Consider the following 20,483-nt stretch of genomic DNA (forward strand, 5'->3'; position numbering starts at 1 on the left):
CAACTCTCTTCAATTCATTTCCCTCGTTCCATTCCATAGCCGATCTGCTTATTCTCTTTCTTTCCTTCACTTCGCCGGCTATCAATTTCTGTATTTTCCGGAAGATTTCCCCCTCAATTTTGAAAATATGTATCAAGAAGAGTGGCCAATCAGAAATTGCCATCATTTGTCGTGATTACTCTTTTTTTCCACTTCAACAGTACTTAGGTCTCCATTGTTATCCTGGTCTTCACGATGACAAGATTGCGACGGATTCATTGGATACATTTGACTATTCTGCAAACGTAAAGGTCAGACTTCTCTTTTAGTTCCCTCTTTTTGACTTGTGAATTGATTTGCTACATTAATTTCTTAATCGCCAGCTAAAAGAAATTGAAAATTAGGACTAATTAATGAAGAAACTGCAGAGAATTTTCTCATCAAAATGTGGTAGTCACTAGTCTTTAGGGAGCGGTCCCTCATGTTGTAGGGATCGGGCCACCAATCACGTATTGATGTTGAGTTTGATTCAGTGCTCAACAATCTCTTGTTATCTGTATGCTATTGTTGGATTTTTGTTTCTTTTTTCCTATTTTTCATCCAATTTTACATGAAAATCAGGAAATTATGATTTGAGCTGTTTATACAATCCATTCTGCAAGTGTTAGCTCTTTGCTTCAGCCAATACTCTAACTAGCCCTGAAATCCATTGTCTTCCTTCTCCTTAATATCAATGTTCCATCCCCTTGACGTTTAGGCTGTTTGGCGTCAATGGCTCAACTAAAAGAATTGAGTTCTATATGTTCTCTGATTTTTGTTAGTTTATTCATATCAGGTAATTGTTTCAAATGATTTTCCATGAAATTGATCAATAGCTCCAATTTAATTAACATGTCCTGCTTTTTTTTTGTGGTTGCAGGTGTAGTTTCAACTAATTTCACAATCACAAATAACTGTAACTACACTGTATGGCCAGGCATTTCAAACACTGGTTCATCGCCTCAGTTCTCTTCCACTGGGCTTGTCCTTCAAAAAGGCGAGAGCAAGACTTTCACTGCACCTACGGGGTGGGGTGGTCGGGTTTGGGGTCGTACATATTGCTCTCAAAATTCTACTGGAAATTTTTCCTGTCTAACTGGTGATTGTGGCTCCGGCAAGGTAGAATGTTTAGGAAACAACGGTGTTTCTCCTCAAACGCTTGCGGAATTTCAGTTATGAGTCACACTATGAAACTTTGGGAGCGAGTGATTGAACAAAGGCTAAGGAGGACGGTGAAGATCTCGGAAAACCAGTTTGGCTTTATGCCGGGAAGATCAACTATGGAAGCCATCCATCTAATGAGACAATTAATGGAGCACTATCGAAATAAGAAGAAAGACTTGCATATGGTTTTCATTGACTTGGAGAAAGCATATGATAAGGTACCAAGGGAAGTACTTTGGTGGGCCTTGACAAGGAAAGGCATTTCGCGGAAATATATTGACATCATAAAGGACATGTATGAGGGAGTATGCACGAGTGTACGTACTAGTGTTGGGAAGACTGAAGAGTTTCCTATTACGATTGGAGTGCATCAAGGTTCCGCACTAAGCCCATTTCTTTTTGCCATCGTTATGGATGAACTAACAAGTTCACTTCAAGATGGTATACCATGGTGTATGCTGTTTGCAGATGATATTGTGTTGGTTGATGAGACGAAAGAAGGAGTGGAGATGAAGTTGGAACTATGGAGGCAAACTCTAGAATCTAGAGGCTTTAAGTTGAGTCGAAGTAAGACAGAATATTTGGAGTGTAAGTTTAGCGGCCGTAGGAGTAGGGAGGCATGGACAATCACCCTAGATGGGAGAGTTGTTCAGGCCTCGGATTGCTTCCGGTATTTAGGATCTATTATCCAAACGGATGGAGAAGTAGATGGAGATGTTGCTCATAGGATTAAAGCTGGTTGGTCGAAGTGGAAGAGTGCTACGGGTTTCCTTTGTGATCCCGGCATGCCTAATAGATTGAAGGGAAAATTCTACCGGACGGCAATTAGACCAGCATTGTTATATGGTACGGAGTGTTGGGCAGTGAAACACTGCCACATCCATAAGATGTCGGTGGCGGAGATGCGTATGTTGAGATGGATGTGTGGTCACACGAGAAAGGACCGGGTGCGTAATGAAATAATTAGGACAAAAGTAGGGGTCACATCTATTGAGAATAAAATGAGAGAAAACCGACTAAGGTGGTTTGGCCATGTGAGACGTAGAGCGCTTGATGCGCCGGTTAGGAGAACCGAAGAGTGGCAAAGGGATGTAGTGGTGAGGGGTAGGGGAAGACCTAAGCAAACTTGGAGGAGGGTGATCGAGAGTGATATGAGTTTATTGGGAATTGAGGAAAATATGGTAGTGGATAGGACGGAGTGGAGGGAGCGAATCTGTGTCGCTGACACGACTTGATTTTCACGGTTTTATATGATGGTTCATGTTAGCCGACCCCGAATCATTTCGGGACTAAGGCTTTGTTGTTGTTGTTGTTGGTTCTGGTGGCACGGATTTCTTTGATGTAAGTCTAGTGGATGGATTCAACCTTCCTATGCTGGTGGTGCCTCATGGTGCATCTGCAGACAATTGTTCAAGCACAGGATGCGTGGCTGATTTGAACGAGTCGTGTCCGCCGGAGCTCGAAGTTACAAGTGCTGATGGGGAGACAGTAGGTTGCATAAGCGCTTGTGCCGCTTTTGACCGACCACGACTTTGCTGCACAGGGGATAATTCATCACCGGAAGCTTGCAAGCCAACTTCCTACTCTGAAAACATGAAGAAAGTCTGCCCAAATGTCTACAGCTATGCTTATGACGACGCGAATAGCACCTTCACTTGTACCTCGGCAGACTACCTGATCACATTCTGCTCTACCCAGAATATCAGGTAACTTTACATCAAACCCCTTAATGGTTGAAAATAGAAGTGAGAAACATCAATAAGGGAGTAATGAGGAAATTAATTAACTGGATTTATTTTAAGACATGAAAATATGCTACCTAGTGAAATTGATACATTGCCATAACACCATTCTTCATTCCTTAAATGTCTCCTTTGTTAATCCTTAGTTTTTTTGGATGATCATTATGAAGTTGTAAAAGGTCATATCATGTTGCAACTGTGAAATTAGAAAAGCTGCAAAGGTGAAATTGGAAAACAGAGGAGATGTCCTTAGGTTGTTTCCCTCAAATTTTACATTTAGTTTTTTTAAATAAATTGTATGTATTTTACTTATTGTTTTCTAACTAGTTCAGGGACAGTCAGTGCATTTAACCCCTAAACCTACATTGATGGCTCTCTCCTATCTGTATAAATATTGTCTTCTTTGTTATATACTCCAATATTACAAATCTGTATAAACAATGGCTTGAACTCTTAGTTATTCTTTTAGCTTAGCTTACTTTGGCTTCCATGTCAATTGCTTGTTCAAAAACAGAGATCAAGTAACGGTGGGTGACTCTCTCACTGCAGGAGATGTGACAGAACCATGGGTTTCTCCTTCTGGGGATTTTGCTTTTGGGTTTCAACAGCTTGAGAAGAAGGATCTTTACTTGCTTGCCATATGGTATAACAAAATTCCAGACAGAACCATTGTCTGGTATGCAAATGGGGATAATCCAGTGCCAACAAGATCCAAAGTAGAGCTAACTTCTGACCGTGGGATAGTGCTCACTAGCCCCGAAAGCAAAGAGATATGGAGTTCTTCAATCAGCACCGGGGAGGCCGCCTATGGTTTAATGGACGATACAGGCAATTTCATGGTAACAAGTACAACAACTAAAACGTTATGGCAGAGCTTTGAAGATCCAAGAGATACATTGCTGCCTGGACAGACACTAGAAAGGGGTGGGAGAATCCTTAATTCTAGACTGAGAGAGACCAACTTCTCCCTTGGAAATTTCCAGTTTTGTTTGATCCGAGATGGGAATGGTGTGCTAAATTTCAACAATTTGTCCACTGCTTTTGCATATGATGCCTATTATTGGACGAATACCGTTGATTCTAATGTATCGAATGCTGGGTTTCGAATAGTATTCAATGAGTCTGGGTACTTGTACGTGTTGAGAGCAAGTGATATAAGAGAGCTTATCACACCAGGGAGAGTTGTCTCCGCTACAGAATATTATCATAGAGTAGTTCTCCATTTCGATGGGGTTTTGGCCCAATATTCTTACCCCAAAAATTCCAATAGCAGCAATGTAAAATGGGAGGTCATTTTTGGAGCACCAAATAATATCTGCAACAGTTTGAGTGAAATAGGAGCTGGACCTTGTGGGTTTAATGGTGTCTGCAATCTCATTGAAGATCATCGGGCAACCTGTGCATGCCCACCTCGGTTTTCTCTTCTCGATCCAAATGACGAGTATGGAGGCTGTAAACCAGATTTCCATACTCAGTTCTGTGAAGATGATGGGCCTAACACCTCGGAAGATTTCGAGTTCGTAGAATTGACCAATACTGATTGGCCAACATCTAATTATGAGAGGTACCAACCTTATAACATGCAAGACTGCCAAAAAGCTTGTCTGCAAGATTACTTCTGCAATGTAATTGTGTTCAGAGGATCAACATGCTGGAAGAAGAAGCTGCCACTCTCAAATGGGACACAAGATGAAAGAGTTAGTGGCAGAGCTTTCATAAAAGTGAGAAAGGGATTACCTCCTCGGGGAAAGAAAAAACATGACGGTTTGGTCCTGCTAGTGTCTTTGTTCTTAGGTGGCTCTTTGTTTCTCAACTTCATACTTTTTATCTTGCTGGGTTTCTGTTCTTGCCACTTCCGCCGCAACAAGTCCAAAGCAGTTGCTCAATCTTGTAAATCCAATTTGCTGCACTTTAGCTACATGGAACTTGTAAAACCAACAAATGAGTTCAATGAAGAGCTAGGGAGGGGTTCTTTCGGCATCGTGTACAAAGGCCTAATAGGCAACGAAGTTCCTATTGCAGTCAAGAAATTAGACCGAGCAGTTGAAGACAGTGAGAAAGAATTCAGGACAGAAGTTGAAGTGATTGGCCAAACACACCACAAGAATCTAGTCAAGCTTGTAGGATTCTGCGACGAAGGACAACACAGGTTGTTAGTGTATGAGTTTATGAGCAATGGGCCATTATCAAACTCCCTGTTTGGAGATACAAAACTCAGTTGGGAGCAAAGAATCCAAATAGCATTCGGGGTAGCTAAAGGACTCATGTATCTCCACGAAGAGTGTAGTACCCAGATCATCCATTGCGATATAAAGCCTCAAAACATCCTTCTTGATGAGAATCATAATGCCAAGATCGCTGATTTCGGATTAGCAAAGCTTTTGAAGCTTGATCAGAGTCGAACTTTCACTGCAATTCGAGGAACCAAAGGGTATGTCGCCCCAGAGTGGTTTAGGAACACACCAGTCACCCCAATAGTAGATGTGTTCAGTTTCGGTGTGTTATTACTGGAGATCATTTGTTGCAGAAGAAATGTGGATTCAAAACTAAGTGGAGAAGAAGCCATTTTAATTGATTGGGCTTATGATTGCTTTGCTGAGGACAAATTAGATGTTTTAGTTGGAAATGATGAGGAAGCCATGGATGATATGAAGAAAGTGGAGAGGTTTCTAATGGTTGCAATTTGGTGCATTCAAGAAGACTCAAATCTCAGACCAACAATGAAGATGGTTCTGTTAATGCTTGAAGGCATTGTTCAGGTTACAGCTCCTCCCTCTCCGTATCCATCTAGTGCCATTGCTAATTAAAACTACACATGTTCATGTAGTTGTTATAAATCTCAAGTTTCATACTAAAATAGGCGGACTTAGGCAGGCCTGCGCTGGATTTAGAGGGAGTTTGATACGAGGGATAAATGAGCGGTTAGGGATAAAAAATGTCAAGTTCATTTATCCTATGATTGTTTTAGAGATAGGTCAGGGGATAAGGGAGGATAAGAGCAGGGCCGGCCCTGAGCCTAGGCCGGGAGTGCGCCACCCTAGGGCCTATGGGTGGAAGGGGCCCAATTTTTTTTTCTAGGTCTATATATATATGATTTAATTTTTTTGCATGCATATATTAATGTTATTTAGGTTTTAAATGGCCAAATAATTGATATTTTAGTGGCTCAGTTGACTTTTTGAGTATAGGTCGAGGATTAATCTAAAGAAATTGTGAAATATTTTTTTGAAAGGTATTTGGTTAACGTAATAATATGTATCATACCAGTTGCGTTCACATGGACCTTGATGACCACGTAAATTTGGTCATTCACCGTTAGATCTAGGCGGATTAAAATCCTAAGGTGGAGATTCAAAACATCATTAAGCTTATATTTAGGGCCCGTTTGGTTCAGCTGTTAGCTAATAGCTGTTGCGGTTGCTGTTAGCTGTTTGCAGTTGCAGTAAGCTGTTAGCTTTTTACAATTGCAGTAAGCCGTTAGCTGTTTAATTACTAGTGTTTGGTAAAATTATATTGAAATGCTGTTGTTCAGATTTAAAATGTCTAAAATTGACATGTTTTAAATTAATCAACGATGAAATTATAAAAGGGAAAAGTGTGAAAAAAATACCCATAATGTTTACGACTATGAATAGTTTTACTCTTAACGTCTAAAATGATGCAATTTTACTTATAACACTGGTAGTTAAGAACAATTCATCTATAACATTGACAAGTTGGGTCAATTTCAAATATTATTAGAAAACATAGATATTTTATTTCTTATTCTACACCAATTGCACATATCAGTAGTTTTAAAAAAAGAGATTTCATATTTTTTTGTAATTTATTAATAAAATTGAAAATTAATATTTATAAATTCGGTGAAATATTTGAATTTTTTTTGTCCAACTTGTACAAATATTTTTTTTATTTTCTTAAAAAAAATTTATGTCTAATCATATGTTTGTGATCTGTTACTAACGACGATAAAATGGTACACATATGAGGTGTAGATGACAATATTCATGACCAAAAAGGCAGTTTGATAAATTATTTCTCAAATTGACCCAATTTATCAATGTCAGTGGTGAAATTGATTTTGATTGCCAATATTAGGTGTATAATTGCACCATTTTAGACGTTAAAAGGTAAAATTGCTCCTAGCTATAAATGTTAGGGGTATTTTTACACTTTATCCTATTATAAAATAAAAAATGTGTTACACAAATTAATAAAAATAATCTATATAAAAAATAAAAAATTTATTGAATGCAATAAAAAAATATTCTTCTGGTAATTATTTTGTAGAAATATAAATAATGTTAAAGAATAAACATATTTCGTGGAAATAAAAAGGATAATTTTGTCAGTAATAAATAACTACAAACAGCTGTTTATGAAAAGCTCCAAATAGGAGCTTTTCGTGAAACGCTCTAAAATGCTGCAGATTTCAGAAAAAATGCTAAACGCTGCGGTTATATAAACCTAACCAAACGCTATTTTTCCTGCGGTTTGGAGTGAAACACTAAACGCTCTTTCGAAAAGCTAAAACAAACACCCCCTTAATCCGCCTAGATCTAACGGTGAATGACCAAATTTATGTGGTCATCAGGGTCCATGTGAACGCAACTGGTATCATACAATCATTAATGAAATACTTATTTGTTTATTATTTATAGGAATATATTTTAAAACGCATAATTTTTTTTGTTAAAATGCCCTTATTTTTTATTTTGCCTGGGTCCATAAATTGTCAGGACCGACCCTTGATAAGAGTTTTATCCCTCCAATCGTATACCTTAAGGGGGAGTGGTATAAAGGGGTGAGATAAGCTCCTATAATTTTAATGAGATGATATTATATAGTTTAGGTAGGGGTAATGTAGTAAAATATATTATTTTATCACCATCCTTATCCCACAAAATAAACATTGAATAATAGTTTCCAACTATTTTGTTTTTATCTTATTCTCATTTTTTATCTTTATCTTTACATTTATCTATATCATCATCCCATCAAATATCAAACGCTCTCTTAATATCATTTTTATTTGTCCGAACTGGTCCATTAGATATGGGGTAAATTATATCCATGGCCACTGTGCTTTATCCATTTTAACATTGTGGTCACTGAACTTCAATTCTTATCGGTATGACCACTGAACTTTACATTTTTTAATACATGTGTCCACTCAACGTTAACCAAGTCCTCAAAATGACCGTTAACGATCTCAAAATGAAAATATTTAAGAATTAAAGTTGTTCAGAACGACATTTATCATGAAAATATATTTTTTTATTTTCCAAAATCACATTTTTTGGAGTGCTCTCGTTCTCTCTAAAAGCTCACACTCTCTCCCCTAACCAAACAACACCTAAATGACCTCAAAACGAAAATTTTCAAGAATTAAAACTCTTTAGAATATCATTAACTCTTTGTTTTTTTTAGGTCATTTGGAGGCGTTGAGTAGCCACCAGTGTTAAAAAGTGTAAAGTTCAGTAGCTATAGTGTTAAGAATTGAAGTTCAGTGACCATAATGTTAAATAAATAAAATTGAGTGGTCATGAGTATAATTTACCCTTAGATATGGGTATGAGAGCAGGACTTGCCCAGTAATTTTTTTTACTGTTTTTATTAACATCTAGCTTTCTGACATAATCTAATAGAAAATTTAGATCTTTGTGGATTTTTCACTATATTTTTCGGCAATAGGAATGGTGGGGAGGTAATGAAAGTTTGGTTAATTAGCATCTTGGTCACAGAAGCTTTTACATTGTTTCTAAAATCTCACAAAAGAATAATTTGGTTCAATAAAATAACTTAAGTTTGTTTTTATCCAAATAAAATCACTTTGCATGTTTTTCGATCATTTTTTTCGCCGAAATTGTACACGTGATATATAATCACGCGTCTCAACACCATGTGACATAATAAAAAAAATTTAACTACAAATTAACTCAAATAAATAAGAATTGTTAATTAAAATTTTAACCACAAATTAACCTACGTGGCATATCGATTATCAATTAAAATATGTAGTTACAATTTTTTTTAAAATGTCAAGGGTGGTGATGTGACGTTGAGATGTCACGTGAATAATTTCGGTCAAAAAAATGATTGAAAAATGTTCAAATTGACTTTATTAGGACAAAAACAAACTTAAGTGATTTTATTAAGATAAATTACACTTTTGTGACCTTTTGGGCACATTGTTTATGATTATCGCTGCTAATTATTCGGAAAGTTTGACATCTTGTTACAAAAGCAAATTTAGTGCTATTTACAGCACAAAATAAAAAGTTTGGGGAACAATAAATTAAGGAGAAAAGTAAAAAAATTTTTTTTTTTTTACCGATTTGTAAAGGCAGTTTCCGTGATTTAAAAATTCACAAACATAGTATCTTAGTATGGATCAATTTTTTTTTGTCAAATAATACTTGTGGTTTATTTAATTTGTAAAGTTACACTTATGTATTTTAGATAATTTATAAAATCAGTCATTTTGATTGTTTCAAATCGCTTCATTTTTACATAAATAGTCACGACAATAATTTTTGAAGGAAAGATTGAATTTGTAAACTGTAAAAAACACGGATCTCTATTGCAAACTGTCTAAACCATAATCTTTATTTTTGTAATTTTATATCTAAATTAAAAGTGTGGATTAATTAATGGGGAGTGAAAAATATGTGATAAACTATTAGTTACTGACTAAATCATCCAAAAAATTATAAATACATAAACTAATTAAAGCGAAATTAAAATATTATTGTTTAAAAAGGGTTAGAAAAATAGTGCAACCAAAATAAAAAGAGAAAAATACAAAAATAAATAAATAAATAAATCCTGTAATTTCACTGATTTGCACAAATCACGTAGTTTAAAAGTTTGTAAACTGTGGTTTGTGCTTGTAATTTATAAACTCAGTTATTTTTTTAAAAATTGTTATCATGAATATTTATCATAAAAGAGAGTGACAAATTATTCAAAATTGAAAGTCTAACTTTGTAAATTAACTAAATTATAAATAGGGAAAAGTACAAAAATAAACCTTGTGGTTACACCTGTTTTCAATGGTAACCTATGTGGTTTAAAAGTTTTCAAAATAATACCATGTACTTCAATCCGTTAATAAACATAGGCATTTCTGTCTAAAGTTGTTAAAAATGATGAGGTGGCAATCCAATTCAAAAAGTAAGAGGGACATTTTTATCATTTCATTTATATTCTATTTTCTATTTTATTATATTTTTAAAAATTTAACCCAATCCCCAATCCCCAACCCACACCTCATCTCACCTCTCTCTCCTACCGATCTTCTTCTTCTACCTTGCATTCCTCTTCTACCTTGCTCCTGCAAAAATAATACACGTGAATTGGGCTAGCTAGATAGAAACTGACATTTTTATCCTTGCCAATAATAAGAACAATGAACTCCACCAATCCTTTGGTATTCATCAAAACTCCAAGGGCCAATGATTTCCTCACCGGAATCATACACATCATCGCCACTGCAAACGTCTCCAAGATTTTCCTGGTAGAAGCTGTCGATATAACTAGAACTAAAACACCCAAGCTTCAGCCCCTTGAATTTTGGCAACATCTGTTTTCAATCCACTCGACGCAAAGTAAAGCGGAAGAAGCAATCCAGAAACAAAATCTTCTATCCTTTTAATCAATCTACCAGCAAATTAAAACCCATAGAGAAATTAACGGGCTATTGGATCCAGATCCGTCTCCGTTTCCTGCAAGTGCAATTGCGAGAGCCAACATGATCCAGGCGGCTACATCGTTGATTGCGGCGGCTGCCATGACGGTTTGGCCCATTTGAGTTGTGAGAAGTTTAAGTTCTGCTAGAATGCGAGCGAGGACGGGAATGCTGTAATAGAGAGAGCAAAATATAAGGAACATTAGATACTGACTGTCACCGACCTTTTCTTCGCTGTCAATTGCTTTCGGGAGAATGAAGGATACTCCGACTCCGAAAACGATTGGGAGGGATATTCCGGCGAGTGCTATGGTAAATGCTTTTTTTTGCAGCCTTGGCGAATAGAAACCAAGTCAAGCTCAAGACCACCAAGGAAAAGAAAGAAAAGAAGTCTGTAATAAAAATAGAAAAGAACTGCAAGGTAGAAGAGGAAGGCAAGGTAGAAAAAGAAGATCGATATGAGAGAGAGGTGAGAGAGAGAGAGGTGAGATGAGGTGTGGGTTGGGGATTGGGGATTGGGTTAAATTTTTAAAAATATAATAAAATAGAATATAGAATATAAATGAAATGACAAAAATGTCCCTCTTACTTTTTGACTTTGACTGCCACCTCATCATTTTTAACACCGTTAGACAAAAATGCCTATGTTTGCTAACGAATTGAAATACATGGTACCATTTTGAAAACTTTTAAACCACATAGGTTATCATTGAAAACAGGTGTAACCACAAGGTTTATTTTTGTATTTTTCCCTTACAAATATTAGTTCGCTTAAAAATTGACTCACATATCATTTGACTGCAAAATCTATAAAATATAGACATCTGTTTATAAACTTTTAAATGATGATGATGTTTTTACAAATCAACCAAACTACAAATTTCATTTTTTATACTTTTCTCAAATAAAAATTCTACTCATAAAATATCACGATCTAAGACCATCTAAATTTAGGAGATCTAAAACAATATAAATTTAGGAATTTTAAAATAGATCGTCGTATCACAATTATATATGAATATAAATTTTATATGATTGTATGTAATATAAATGAAATAAAAACAAATAAAACTTAAATGTTTAAGGATCTAAAGTTATCAATATGGAGTTCAAGTTTAAACACTTGTTTACTTTCCGTGCGTTTGATAATTACTATTCTCCAACCACATAAAATATTTAATCAAGTTTTTTATAAGGTAAAACAGATATCCTTACACAAAGCCGAAGAAAGCTAATTAAGAACAACAAAAGATGTCAAACTATTAGTGTTGAACAAAGCTTGTCGAGCAATAGAATGAGCGACACTATTAGTTGACCGTGGAATAAAAGCGATATGAAAATCCTGGCAAGAAGCAGTCGTAGTTCGACAGTCTTGGATTGTGTACCTGAACTCAGAGAGGTCAACCTTCGTACTACGATTTTTGCATCAGTTTCAAACCACACATTTTCAATGTTGGTTGATCGATAAACTTTCGTCCTTGCTTGCCGAGTAAAAAAATGTTATAATCTCGAAGGTCCCTAAAACCAATTCCGCCCTTATCCATTCTAACGCATATCATTTCGTACCCCACTAGAATGAATTCATCATTCTCCACAACTCATCAGAAAGAGATTATGGTAAAAGAAAAGTAGTCGTGCAAAATGTAGAAAAAAATTTCCTTCCCGGCAGAAGAAAGAAATCTAAAACCCTAAGAACTAAATATTTTCCTTATCCCGTCTTTCAAAAAACCAAATATGGACTGTTTCGACCTCCCCATTAGAGATGAAAGACCTAGATAATGACTTGTATCAAGATGAGCATGCACATTCAGGAGCTCGCTTGGTAGCCCTTCTAAAATCCGTGGACACGCTAGAACTGAAAAAGATGTTCCCAGATCAATTCATAAATATGCAAAACATCATCGATCTTTTAGCTCTTGATGATAGTAGCTGCAAAGAACATAAAGTCATTGTCTGCAAAAAAAAAAATAAAATCAAGATAAAAAAAATAAAAAACAAAATACTCTAGGAGTACTACGATTCATACAACCAGTAACTCTCCCCTCTCTCAGTCTAAGTCAACTAATATTTTTAAATTAACTAATCATTTTAGTATTTATCAAATAATTAGATTATTTAATACTTTTAGTACTTATAATATTGGGTAAATTCTAAAAAAAACCCCTGTGGTTTGATGTTGTTCCAAAAAAACCCTTGTGGTTTGTTATTACAAAAAAAAAGGACTGTGGTTTGCGCCGTTACCCGAAAAACGGAAAATTGCTTAACACCGTTAAAGTGCTGACATGGCACAGGGGTAAAACGGGAAAATCGAATTTTTTTTATTTTTTCCCTCTTCTCTCTCCTCCTTCTTCCTTCTTCTTCTTCTTCTTCTTCTTCTTCTTCTTCTTCTCTCCTCTTCCTTCTTCTTCCTTCTTCTCCCCTCCTCCATTCTTCTTCTTCCTTCTTTTTTTTTCTTTCTTCTTTTAAGTTTCGGAAATTTCCAGATTTCGAAAATTTTCAGATTTCTTCGAGTAAGGGAATTTTTTTTTTAAAAAAAAGAATAGAAAAAAAAGAAGAAGAAGGAAGAAGAAAAAGGAAGAAGAAGGAGTGAAGAGATGAAGAAGAAGAAGGAGAGAAGAAAAAAGAAGAAGTATGAGGAAGAAGAAGGAGAGAAGAGATGAAGAAGAAGGAGGAAGAAGAAGGAGGAAGAAGAAGAAGAAGGAAGACGGAAGAAGAAGAAGGAGGAGGAGAGATAAGAGAGAAAAAAATAAAAAAATAAAAAAAAATTCGATTTTCCCGTTTTACCCCTGTGCCACGTCAGCACTTTAACGGTGTTAAACCATTTTCCGTTTTTCGGGTTACGATGCAAACACAATCCTTTTTTTTTTTTGTAATAACAAACCACAAGGGTTTTTTTGGAACAACATCAAACCACATAAGTTTTTTTTGGAATTTACCCTATAATATTTAATACTTAAAATTTAGTATTTTTATTCAGTAATTAATTTTCAGTTTTATCAAACAATTTTTGTTGTAGAAAACCATAGCAGACATGTTACCAAACAGTTTTATCCAGAATGAGTTAAATGTCACATACGAGAATATCATGTTACCAAATGATATTATAAGGGGCAAATGATAAAATTTTGAATACCTAAAATAAAGGGATGTGCAAACATGCCCCTAACGTTTACAACCATCAGCAATTTTACTCCTAACATGTAAAATTGTGCAATTTTACCCATAATATTGTCAAGGTTGGCCAATTTGAGAAATAATTCATCAAACTGTCTTCTCAGTCATGGATCTTGTTATCTACACATCATTTGTGAGTCATTTTATTATTCAACGAATTATACAAATATGATTAGACGTGAAAAAAATTAAAAAAATATATTGTCTATTGTACGAGTTGGACAAAAAAAATGTCGAAATATTTTGCAGAATTTATAAATATTAATCTCCAATTCTATTATTAAATCACAAAAAATATGATTTTTTTTAAACGAACTGATATGCAATTAGTGTAGAATAAAGAACAAAATATATATGTTTTATAATAATATCTAAAATTGACCAAACTTGTCAACTTTGAGGTAAAATTGCTCTCGACTGCCAATGTTAATTGCACCATTTTAAACGTTAATGGTACAATTGCTCATGAATGTAAACGTTAAGGGTATTTGCACATTATCCCTAAAATAAAGCAAAAGGCATCATTAGGTTCTTGATCTTTCATTTTTTGGTTCATTAAACCCCTGATCTTTTTTTTATCTTATTAAGCCATCGATAACCAAAAAATCAATGTTAGAACATGAAACTCAGTTAAGAGAGTATTACTCATTTCACTTGCATTTGAAATTTGTATTCTTTTCACTATCTGAAAGCAGTTTTGGATAGGTAATGTGACTATAGAAAAACTGTAAAAACCTTAATTCAAATTGTAAACAATATTTATTTTTATAATTTTAAATACAGATGAAATTAATAACGTCTTTTTAATATAATTAGATGTTCACAACTTACTAATTTGGTAAGCAAATGCTTAATGAAACAAAAAATAAATGATCAAGGCTTAATGTATCCAAATAAAAAATAAAAGACTTAATAAACCAAAAAATAAAAGATTAGGGACCTAATAATATTTTTTCCTAAAATAAATTATCCCTCTAAATCGTATTTTCAAATTTTGTGTAAAAAAATTCCCCGACCAACAGACCATCCATTGTGAAGTTACGCCGACCAACTACTCTCTTTTCTTCCGGCGGTTCTTGTTCTCTATATCTCTTGGTTTATCGTGTCCGGCGGATCTCTCTGTTCCATCTGCTACGTCGTCAGTGGACGAACCTCCGACCTCTAATCTCCTCAACAGAATCTTCCAGCCTCGATTAGGTTAGGGTTTTATGGTTTTTCTGTATATTTTGTGGGTTAAATTCGTTTATTTCATTACCAATTAATCTATTCCGCCTTAACTACATGAAACAATTGTGAAAAATTAACCTTAGTTTCTCTGAATGTGAACAATTGTGAACAATTAACCTTAGTTTCTTTGAATTTTCTTCAACTTCTCACTGCAAAATTTGCGTTCCTGCTTTTTCCTTGTACATTCAATGGTTTCCATCACTGAAACTTCAACTAAACATAACATTGACTTTGTATACACACTTTGGCAAGAGAAAGAAGGCACTACAAAAATCAACTTATTTTTTTTTGGAGAAAATGAAAAATTGATTCAACTCTCCTCCTTACAATTTTATCATTTAATACTTTCAGTTCATAGTTTCTGATTCTTATACTTCCTTCTTCCTGCTCCATTCCAACATCTCCATTTTTAGTTCAGTGTCTCTGTTCTCCATCAAGTCGCCCCCGCTAACATTTACATCCGGACCTCCACCAGCGACGTGGTCGCCCTCAGATTGCAGTTCAGGTGCACTTTCTCTCTGTATCCATTTTCTTTTCTTTTATTTGGTTTTAAGTCCTGTGTGAGATGATTCAAATTGGTTTAGGGATGCAAAAGTTTTATTTGATCAGAACCAATGAGTAAGGGTTTTGAATTTCATTGAATTGTTTTCTTTCAATTATTGATTGCTTTCTGTCAATTTCCTTGCTTCATTAGAAATTATATCACACTTCACTATTAGAAATGTGAATCTAACGGATCTTTCATTGAGTTGTTTTATGCTTTGATTGGCTTCCTGTTACAGGTGCTATATTGGGAAACAAGGTTCCCCTAAGCTTGCAATGCTCCTTTTCTATAAGTTTTGATTACCTTTACTGAGTTAATTAATTTTGGATTAAGTTGGAGGGTAGGGGATGGGATGGGCTTAGTATCTTAGTTTGAAATTATAGTTGGTTGGTAGATGAAGCTAACTAGAAAGTTCGGTAGTGAACCCCAATAGATCAACAAGACTCATGATGTATGATCTGTACAGATACTAGTTTGACAAAACGTGAAAGCACAGGATTCTTAGTTAGACTTTACCCTTATTTTTTCTATATTTTGTGTTTTTTTACTAGATAGATATTAATATCTAAACTATATTGTAATTAATTTATTAAGTTTTGTATAATTATAGAATTTTAAATTTAGAGACAGAGGATTAGTTTAAAATTTTAAATTAGAAGAAATATACATGTGGAAAATTTATTTTTAATAAACATTATCAAAAGTCCATGCCGAGCTAGGGGAAGTCCATGCCCGGTTGACAACCCAATCTCCTATCCTAATCACGGTGATGACTGCCTTTATTTCCTAGCAACGTTGGCTCCATTTCACTGAAATTCCTTCTCCCCTGAAACAGTTATCTCCATTCTTTGCCAACCGAAAACACTTCCACTGAAAATGGTAATCTATTTCTCTTTTCTCTGTTGTTGCTTTCTTCCTCTTTCACTTGCTCTTTCTTCCTATACTTCTCTTCTTCCAATTCCCTCATTCCGCTTATTCCATTTTGGCTTGGCTTCGAAATGTAATCTTCTGCATTTCCATGGAATCCTTGCATTTTTCAGTGGCGCATGTAGTTTCTCGTTGTTTTTGCACAATTTCTTAAAAAAATATAGTTGATAATGTTTATACAGTATTCCTTAGGACCTTATTGCATCAAATCGAGTCTTTTAATCGCTTATTTATGCAGGTTTTTATTGTTGCTGGATTATCAGTCTGCTCAGTTGCTGATTTTCAGTTTCAATCTGCAGGTTTGCGGGTGCACAATGTCCTACTCTGGCTTTCAATATTACCAGAGGTAATCCGTGCTTTTATTTCTGTTTTACATCTTTTTTCTTTCTTCTTCCGTTTCCTACATCTTTTTAATTGGGGTTTTTGGTTTTCTTCCACAGTTCTTGCATTATCGCTTCTTTGAGACCTTTTTTGGTGTTCTCTGTCTTCTTTCAACTTTAATCTTCTGCTCTCAATGTAATTCCCACTGAATAAAAACGCCCAATCTCAGCCAGGAGAGCTGTCTGACCCTGTTTTGCTCTTCCAATCAGGTTTGACATTTCATTTTATTCTCTCATAATTCTATTAGTAATTTCTGTTCTTTTTTCTTTGATGTTGTGTTTGGTTATTGCGGTTGAATACACTGTTAATTAAATTTGTTTGGGCTGTGTTCACCGACTTGGTATTCTTGGAACTGTGTTTTTAGGATGCACATTCAGTCAATTTATATGGTTTTGTTTAGTCATGTATTAGGATGCACATTCAGTAAGTTCATATGCTTTTATTTTAGTCTTGGACATAAAAATTGACATTCCGTGGTTCTGATTAACGGTTTCATATTAATCCAATTATCATTCTGTCTGCCATCACCAAATTCTCCAACTATTACCTTTCTCCAAAGCTTCATATATAACCGGACCCAAAACAAACCTGTTTGCAAAAAATCCCCATTCTGATAATATTTGGCTTTCAAACTCTGACCGTACATAGAATCAGGCTAAGTTATCCTTCCAATAAAACCTTTACTTACTTTTGAAGTTTAGTCTTAAATTAGTCAAGTTCAGAATTTATTTTTAAACTAAAGGACTAAGTTTTGTGTTGTTATACTTTAATCTGTTCCTATTTATGTTGTTAAGTTGATAAAAAAGAAAAAATTACGAGCATAGAATAAATATAATTCACCCATGATTAGTTCCTTAGTTTTATTTTATGCTTATTGTTATCCTTCATGAAAACATTACTTCCTTGCTGTTCTGTTTAAGTAAATTAATATACACTCTGTCTGTAATCTACCAGTTGCACGGGTTTGGATTTATTTGTTAATATGGGTTGGGATTCGTGAATCAATGGTTTGACAGAAAGAATCTATGAATTGAATTAGTTTGTGTTATCAAGTTAGTGTGCAGTTTAGTATATCATATCATATTTTGTTCCCATATAATGTACATTTATTACCCCGAATCATTTCGGGACTAAGTTTTGTTGTTGTTGTTGTATAATGTACATTTATTGTCGTTGGAGAATCTATGTTTGAAGGTATAAAACAGATATAAAAGATCTCTACCTGTCTTTTCGTTTTTTTTTTATTTTTTATATTGTTCATACTATTGAGGGCGAGCCTTGGCGCAACGGTAAAACGTTGTTGCCGTGTGACCAGAGGTCACGGGTTCGAGTCTTAGGAGCGGCCTCTTGCCAATTAATTTGGCAAGGGAAGGCTTGCCCCCAATACACCCTTGTGGTGGGACCCCTCCCCGGACCCTCGCTCAGCGGGGACGCGTAATGCGACCGGGCCGCCCTTTTTTATTGTTCATACTATTCAAGTTCCAATTTTACCTCAAATTCCTTTTATTCTTGCGCTGTCATTGATTTCAGACTAGGGAAAAGATTATCGACAATTTAGCTCACCGGAGAGCATTGAAGTTTATTGTTTTGCTTTTGCAAGGAAGAGTAGGATTCTTGAAAAGGGACATCTTTAATTTTTTGAAGTCTAATGGGGAGTGCCATTAGTAAAGCAGCAGATGGGTTTGGCCATGTTGTTGGCAATGTTTTCTCCGCTCCATTTAAGAATATGTTTGGAGCATCATGCGAGTATGTCTGTCCTAATCTCTTTTCTCCTCTCTAAATATAGTAAAGATTGGAACTTTAGTTAGTTTTGTGATCATTTTGCTCACACAAATCTCCAATGTAGGGATATATGTGCAGGAGCATGGGATGTAAGGTGTTTTATTGAACACCTGTGCATCTCCAATTTGGTGAAGTTGTTGTTGATCTTAGGACTCTGCTACATAGGTAAGTTTTTTCATTGGATTAATGCATAAATTGACTCTTAAATTTGTATTAGAAAGTCTAATGGCCGTCTAGGTTTTTAAAATGAGTTATTAGACACTTATAGTTGCAAAATTTGACCTAACACACTGTTTAGTCCTCTTATTTTGAAAAACACATTATAAGGTCCATAACATTTGTCACTGTTAACCTTTTGATCCTTCTATCTATTTTTTTTTAGATTTTTAACCGCTATATTTGGCATAAACAGACAGAACATAACAGAGTAACATGATCATTTGTATTTTGCTATGGTTGTCCTGAAAGCTAAGATACGTTCTGTTAAAAATCGAAAATGATTAGACAAAAGGACCAAAGAGTTAATATTGGCAAAAGATAGGGACCTTATAATGTGTTTTTCAAAATAGGAGGATTAAACAGTGTGTTGCGTAAGAAGGTGGGGACTAATAAATTATTTACCCTATAAACTTAAACTTTTGTTTATTGTTACTAAATACATGTATCTAAGCACAATGCAACATTAACACGAAGGATTGCTCTATGTTCGAAGGTCAATTTTGCGTTTTTGGTTGCTTTTGATTGATATCCACTTTCGAATGATGACAGGTTTTTTATTCTTCTACATAACTTTCCAACTGGGAATTTGCCAGTGCATCGGACGAAGCCTTTGTAACATGTGTTGGGCTGCATGTTATGGTTATTGGCACAGTTTGAAATACATTACCTGTTTTTGTTGGTACAAATTAAAGAACACAAAACGGGTGTATCGACAGAGAAGAAGGAGAACACGGTCTCGTTTTTCAGACATTGAGAGCTCTGAAAGTGGGTATTTTAATCAACCAATTATCTGCAGAAAGCGCAAGTCAGTCAGGGAAAGAAGAAAGACTCAATTATTGAGCTCTCGACGCTCTTTGTATCACCATCGCCATCACCATCACCATCACCATCATCTACACCGTTCGGGTAGAGGAATATCTCTTCGTGTTAAGAGTGGATCAGATAGGCTAAGGATTAATTCAAGAAAGTTGCACATGATGAATGTGAAAAATCGCAAGAGAAATGTTGGGAGTTCAAAGAGGAGACGGCTGCAGTGATCATAGGACTAGAAACTAATTATTCTAAATTCAGCTAACCATGTGTTGTCTTTTGATTTATGATTCATATTTATTATTATTATTATTGTGGTAAAATATCAAATGCAATTGTAAATAGTGACGAATAAATGATTCACACCGATGCGTGGTGTTCCATATGGATGTTTACTTGAAATTTCTTGGGTGTTTTATCCTAAAAAGTTAAAATTTCCTCTACACAGGTTTAATGAAGTGTTCTATGGGTGCTGAAGCTCCATTCGGATCCCTTTGTGTGAAGTTTGCTGTTACCATGAAAATTAGGATTTTGGATGAAATTTTGTGTAGATATTGAAAAATTGTGTATAATGTACGACATTGTATTAAAAGTCTAGGTAAGTATGGATTTTTTTGTGCTATTTTATAAATATTTTTATAAGACTTTAAATCCTTCTTTTACTTTCATTCATAAAATATTATCTGGAGTTTACTTATCATCACTTGATTTAGATTTGTTTAATCACATTTGAACATAAATTTTCTTCTCATATATTGTTGCTAATATTAATAATAAATTATGGTTTGCTGGAATTCTATAAATG

The 20,483-nt window shown here is 34.9% G+C and overlaps 3 protein-coding genes across 11 annotated transcripts; all 3 read left to right on the plus strand.

The window, feature by feature from the left end:
• The first annotated feature begins 343 nt into the window (after nucleotides 1-343).
• On the plus strand, nucleotides 344-1,208 carry LOC136222146 (PR5-like receptor kinase). The gene is made up of 2 exons (XM_066009646.1): nucleotides 344-814; nucleotides 899-1,208. Exons 1-2 carry the CDS (start codon nucleotides 751-753, stop codon nucleotides 1,195-1,197), a joined length of 363 nt encoding a protein of 120 aa, XP_065865718.1. The 5' UTR covers nucleotides 344-750; the 3' UTR covers nucleotides 1,198-1,208.
• A 1,193-nt stretch (nucleotides 1,209-2,401) lies between these two features.
• On the plus strand, nucleotides 2,402-6,448 carry LOC136222131 (G-type lectin S-receptor-like serine/threonine-protein kinase LECRK4). Its single transcript, XM_066009624.1, has 2 exons — nucleotides 2,402-2,888; nucleotides 3,439-6,448. The coding sequence occupies exons 1-2, from the start codon at nucleotides 2,554-2,556 to the stop codon at nucleotides 5,729-5,731; spliced, it is 2,628 nt and encodes an 875-aa protein (XP_065865696.1). The 5' UTR covers nucleotides 2,402-2,553; the 3' UTR covers nucleotides 5,732-6,448.
• Nucleotides 6,449-14,796: 8,348 nt separating this feature from the next.
• Nucleotides 14,797-20,080, plus strand: LOC136222153 (uncharacterized). 9 transcript variants are annotated; one of them, XM_066009668.1, is made up of 8 exons: nucleotides 14,797-14,985; nucleotides 15,429-15,520; nucleotides 15,798-16,438; nucleotides 16,786-16,832; nucleotides 16,927-17,076; nucleotides 18,398-18,613; nucleotides 18,714-18,814; nucleotides 19,418-20,080. In XM_066009668.1, the coding sequence occupies exons 6-8, from the start codon at nucleotides 18,516-18,518 to the stop codon at nucleotides 19,903-19,905; spliced, it is 687 nt and encodes a 228-aa protein (XP_065865740.1). In that variant the 5' UTR covers nucleotides 14,797-14,985; nucleotides 15,429-15,520; nucleotides 15,798-16,438; nucleotides 16,786-16,832; nucleotides 16,927-17,076; nucleotides 18,398-18,515; the 3' UTR covers nucleotides 19,906-20,080. The 9 variants fall into 9 exon arrangements, with proteins under 9 accessions (XP_065865740.1, XP_065865752.1, XP_065865781.1 ...); XM_066009680.1 differs by having other exon boundaries at nucleotides 16,395-16,438; XM_066009709.1 differs by having other exon boundaries at nucleotides 15,434-15,520.
• The last annotated feature ends 403 nt before the right edge of the window (nucleotides 20,081-20,483 follow it).

Source organism: Euphorbia lathyris, chromosome 1 (assembly GCF_963576675.1).
Source record: "Euphorbia lathyris chromosome 1, ddEupLath1.1, whole genome shotgun sequence".
Lineage (NCBI taxonomy): Eukaryota > Viridiplantae > Streptophyta > Magnoliopsida > Malpighiales > Euphorbiaceae > Euphorbia > Euphorbia lathyris.